Source organism: Cryptomeria japonica, chromosome 7 (genome assembly GCF_030272615.1).
Source record: "Cryptomeria japonica chromosome 7, Sugi_1.0, whole genome shotgun sequence".
NCBI classification, from domain to species: domain Eukaryota; kingdom Viridiplantae; phylum Streptophyta; class Pinopsida; order Cupressales; family Cupressaceae; genus Cryptomeria; species Cryptomeria japonica.
This window is the reverse complement of record NC_081411.1, coordinates 292,878,339-292,884,100: the sequence shown is the minus strand read 5'-3', so window position 1 is coordinate 292,884,100 and position 5,762 is coordinate 292,878,339. Positions and strand designations below refer to the sequence as shown.

At 37.4% G+C, this 5,762-nt stretch overlaps 1 protein-coding gene across 1 annotated transcript; it reads right to left on the bottom strand.

Annotated features, from left to right (window-relative positions):
- Nucleotides 1-1,433: 1,433 nt before the first annotated feature.
- On the bottom strand, nucleotides 1,434-1,889 carry LOC131856689 (uncharacterized). The gene has a single exon (XM_059208568.1). It carries the CDS (start codon nucleotides 1,887-1,889, stop codon nucleotides 1,434-1,436), a length of 456 nt encoding a protein of 151 aa, XP_059064551.1.
- Between the last annotated feature and the right edge of the window lie 3,873 nt (nucleotides 1,890-5,762).

The window sequence follows — 5,762 nt, the reverse complement described above, 5'->3', positions numbered from 1 at the left end:
ATCTAACCCGACTGGTGACAAACCCTGCCAGCACCTAGGGCTTCACAGTAAAGATGCCCTTAATCTAACATTTTCACTAGAGGACCAAATAACCTATGGGAAAATGTTAGAGGGGCTATTGTATCATAATATTTTGGTACTGGTTTATAGGGAGGCTCTAAGCACGAAGAGATTGAATTGACCCTAAGCAGGCATCTCTATGTGACCGCCTGAACTGTAGAAGTGAAAATCACTTATAGTAGATAAAGAAGATGGGATCAATTCCAAAAACCTTGGATTTTGTAGTTTGACACCTTACCCCACCTTGCGGAAGCTTTGGTTTAGTCAAGGGACTAATACAAGGGGTATGTTCTTGGTAAATTAGGCCTAATTGGCTTAATTAGGTCTAGAAGGATAGTAATGATATAGACCTTTCAAACTTGGGGTTGGGGACTAAGAATTTGGGTAATTTTGTAACTTTATAAAGGGTATTTGAATAAACCCTTATTTTGTCTTTTTCTTTGGAATTTAATTAAGTTGTGTGTGGATAATGCAATCAACAGGGCTACTAGTCTACCGACATAGCTACTATACAAATAGGATAGTTGTGAGACAAGTACCCCCTAACACATTTGATAGTTATATCTTATGGATGTTTTGTGTTTCTTGGATCACCAATAGACAAAATCCAATAGGCTTCTATCCCACCAGCATGGAAAGATTGTCCGCCATTCACACAAGGGTAGAGTGTTTTCATCCCACCGGTACCAAGAGATACTAAACTAGTATGGATCCGTTCACACAAGTTGTTGTGTGAGTTGAGTACTTGGTAGGTGTGTTGTTTGACACCTTGAACAAAAAAAAGAACTTGAATTGGATTGGCTAAAATTCCTGATAAAATTCCTATAAAAGGTACCTAGGCCATGAAAACACCTTACATCACCAATTGTTCTAGAAATCACAAACCCAAGGTAAGTTAGTTCTTCCTACAAAAATACACACTTTTCCATGTTTATCATTTGTTTCTCTTCATTCAACCTTCTCAAGACCATATCCATATGTTTTACATGCTCCTCCTTTGTCTTGCTAAACACTAGGATGTCATCTAGATACACTATGACAAACTTACCAATGAACTCCTTCAACACCTCATTCACAAGTCTCACGGAAGTACTAGGGGCATTTGAAAACCAAAATGACATCACCCTCCTTTAATACGATCCTTTGTTTGTTTTAAAATTAGTTTTCCATTCATCACCTCCTCTAATCCTTATTTGTTGATAACCACTTTTTAAATCAATCTTGGAATAATATCTTGCACCTCCTAAACAGTCAAGAAAATATTCTATTCTAGGCATAGGGAATCTATATCTAATAGTTATCTTGTTAATGGCCTAAGAATCAGTGCATAATCTCCCTGTTCCCTCCTTTGGTTCTAAGGAAACTTCATGATTTTATTGGGGAGTCATTTTGTAGGCTGGCTTGTCTGGTAAGGTGGCACCGGGAATGATATCAATGCAATGGCTTATGTCCCTTATTGGTGGTAGGGTTATTGGCAACTCTTCTGCAACTATTTCCTTGTATTTCCTCAACATTTGATTCAACTCCTCATGGACTGTCACCCTTTTCTTTTCTAACTTTCCATCTATAGTGGGCTCTTCTTCTTGCCTTGGTACTAACATAATTGCAAAACAATGTATTCCTTGTTCCTTGATTTCCTTGAGGAACTCTTTTCTTTCCATGATCATAATCTCAGCCTCCTCCTTTTGATCCTCACTGTTATCAGGTAGGGGTATCAATTCAATAACCTTTTCATCTTTGGTCATTGAGTAGGTGTTCTTGTGTCCATCACGATGGGCCTTGAGGTCATATTTCCATGGCTTCCCAAAAAGAAGATGACAGGCATCCATCTCAACAATATCAAATAGAATTTTGTCTTTGTCTGCTCCTATCTGAATTCAACCCAAGATTTCTCCTCTACTAAGGTTTGTTTTCCTTAAGTAAGCCAAGAAACTTTACATGGAAATGGATGAGGAATTATTCTCAATTTTAGTTTCTCTACCATTTCTAAGGATACAAAATTTTCAATTGAACTTGAATCTATTATAACCTTACATACCTTGCCTCCTGCTTTGCATGTGGTCTAGAAGAGTGTCTTCCTTTATGGAGGCTCAGTATTCCTTGGTACCTTCAACAATGTTATCCTCATCATCAAGGCTTCTCCTCTCTCTGGAAGTCCATAGGAATCAGGTGAATTGACACTCTGACAATCAGTTTCTTGAACCAAATGTGTTCTCTGCTCCCCTTGGGAGCTTGATCTGGTCTTCTCAGGGTACTTAGTTGCAGTATGACCTACTTGATTGTAGTTGTAGAATCTGAAAGGCTTCAAGATTTCCCAACAAATCTACCTCTATGATTGGATCTTCTTCCTCTAAAACCCCCTCTTGTGTTACCATCTCCATGCTGACTTTCTTTATTAGCCTCTCCTTGTGGCCTAGGACTCTCTCCTCTACCATTCATAGGGCCTCTACCTCTGAAGTTTCTTCCCCCTCTACCTCTATTATTGTGATCATTTTTTCTCTACAAATTATCATCTGCTCTTAGTGCTAGTTGAAAGCACTTGTTCACTATCTCTGGTGCCAGTGTGTTGATCTCATCTTGGATACTATATTTCAATCCACTAAGATATCTTGCCACTTTCTCTGGTTTCTCCTCATGGTGTTTGGTCCTTAGAAATGGTAGAGAAACTAAAATTGAGAATAATTCCTCATCCATTTCCATATAAAGTTTCTTGGCTTATTAAAGGAAAACAAACCTTGGTAGAGGAGCAATTACGGGTTGAATTTCAGATAGGAGCATACAAAGACAAAATTTTGTTTGATATTGTTGAGATGGATGCCTATCATCTTCTTTTTGGGAGGCCATGGCAATATGACCTCAAGTCCCATCATGATGGACACATGAACACCTACTCCATCACCAAAGATGAAAATCTGATTGAATTGATACCCCTTCTTGATAACAGTGAGGATCAGAAGGAGAAGGTGGCCAAGATTATGATCATGGAAGGAAAGGAGTTCCTCAAGGCAATCAAGGAATAAGGAACACCTTGTTTTGAAATGATGTTAGTACCAAGGCAAGAAGAAGAACCCACTGCAGATGGCAAGGTAGAAAAGAAACGGGTGACAATCCGGTGAAGGAAATGTTGAGAAAATACAAGGACATAGTTGTAGAAGAGTTCCCAAGAACCTGACAACCAATAAGGGAGATAAGCCATTTCCTTGACTTCATTCTTGGTGCCACCTTACCAAACAAGCCAACATACAAAATGAATCCCCCAAAAAATGAGGAATTTGCAAGGAAAATACAAGAGTTTCTTGATAAAGGTTTGATAGGGAAGAGCTTGAGCCCTTGTGGAGTTCTGGTTGTCTTAGCACCAAAGAAGGAGGGAACATTGATATTATGCACTGATTCCTTGGCCACTAACAAGATAACCATCAAGTATAGATTCCCTATTCCTAGAATAGAAGATTTTCTTGATTGTTTAGGAGGTGCAAGATATTATTCCAAGATTGATTTAAAAAGTGGTTATCACCAAATAAGGATTAGAGCAGGCAATGAATGGAAATTTTTTTTTAAAACAAAGAAAGGATTGTATGAATGGAGGATGATGCCATTTGGGTTGTCAAATTCCCCTAGAACTTTCATGAGACTCATGAATGAGGTGTTGAAGGAGTTCATTGGTAAGTTTGTCATAGTGTATCTAGATGAAATCCTAGTGTTCAATAAGACAAAGGAGGAACACCTTAAACATTTGGATATCATCTTGAGAAGGTTGAATGAAGAGAAGCTAATGATAACCATGGAAAAGTGTGTGTTTTTGCAGGAAGAACTGACTTACTTTAGGTTTGTGATTTCTAGAGTAAATTTAAAAAATGGATACTAATAAATTGAATGTCATTCTCACATGGCCATCTCCTAGAACAATTGGTGATGTAAGTAGTTTCCATGGCCTAGCTACCTTTTATAGGAAGTATATTAGGAATTTTAACCAGAGTTGTGCTCCCATGTTAGAGACCATCAGGGGTGGACAAAAGTGCAAATTTTCATGGACTAAGGAGGAAAATGAAGAATTTGAAATGTTGAAGAAAAAGGTATCCCAACAACCTGTTCTTACCTTACTCTATTTTGACAAAATATTTCAGATTGAATGTGATGTAAGTCATTTGGAAATAGGTGTAGTACTTAGCTAGGAAGGTAGACCAATTGCATTTTTTAGTGAAAAATTGAATGATGCTGAAAAGAAATATTCTTCCTATGATTTGGAGATGTATGCATTAGTTCAAGCACTAAAGAAGTGGAGGCACTATTTTCTTCCCAAAGAGTTTGTTGTGTATATAGATAATCAATCACTAAGCTTCCAAAATAGTCAAGAGAAATTAAACCATAAACATATGAAATGGGTTGAGTCTATTCATGCCTACACCTTTACAATCAAACATAAGAAAAGTGTCTCAAACAAAGTTGCAGATTCTGTTAGCAACAGGGCACTAACAATTTTAGAAATCTAGTTGGAGAGTGTAGTTGATTCCTTCAAGGGTATGTATGTTGCAGATGAAGATTTCAAAGACATCTACAAGGTATGCACTGAGTTTGGTAGTAGGTATCATTTAGAGTATTCTTATTATTTGGTTCAAGATGCTAGTTATGCATTCCTAAATGTTCAATGAGGGATAACATAATCAAGGAGAAGCATATTAGTTGTATGGGAGGAAACTTTGGACTAGACAAAACTCTTGATTTGGTGAGAAGATTTTATCACTGGCCTAAATTGTAGAAAAATGCCAGAAAATTTATGGATTTATGTTTGGTGTGTCAAAAGGCCAAAGGGACAATAACAAATGCAGGACTATACCAGCCATTTCCCATTCCTTCAAGACCTTGGGAAAGTGTTAGCATGGACTTTGTGATGGGTTTTCCAAGAACTCAAAAAGGTTTTGACAATGTTTTAGTGGTTGTTGAAAGGTTTAGCAAGATGGCACATTTCTTGCCATGAAAGAGCACAAGTGATGTTGCATATGTTGCAAACCTTTTCTTTAATGAAGTTATGAGAATACATGGTTTACCCTTGAACATTGTGTCAGATAGAGATGTTAAATTTGTAGGACATTCCTGGAGGAAGTTGGGCACAAACTTGTCTTTTAGTTCAGCTTATCATCCCCAAACGGATGACCAAACAGAAGTGGTCAATAGGTCACTTGAAAACTTGTTAAGGTGCCTCACCAAGCATCATGGTGAAATGTGGGATTCCATCATCTCCCAATAAAAATATACCTATAATGACTCTATCAATAAGATTACTAGAAGAAGCCCTTTCAAAATTGTCTATGGATTGAATCCAAGAGGTGTGCTGGAATTGAGAAACCTACCCTCATTTGAACATATCAATGCTTGTGGAGAATAATTTGTTGAAGGGATAAAGGAGATTCATGACCAAGTTAGGATGCAATTGTAGGGAAGTACATACAATTACAAGGAGTAGGATGACAAAAGAAAGAGAGATGTGCAGTTCCAAGTTGGAGACATGGTATGGGCAAATCTGAAAAAAAGAGATATTGCCAAAAAAGAGACACACAAAGCTCATGATGAGGAAACTTGGATCTTTTCAAATACTCAAGAAGTTTTGAAAACAATGCTTATGAAATCCAATTACCTTCAGATGTATGTATATCCTCAATCTTTAATATTGCAGATCTGAAACCATTCAAAGGTATGATGAATAA

Excerpts from the sequence above, each read along its gene's own strand:
- LOC131856689 (XM_059208568.1), bottom strand. The coding sequence starts at position 1,889 with ATGGATGCCTGTCATCTTCTTTTTGGGAAGCCATGGAAATATGACCTC.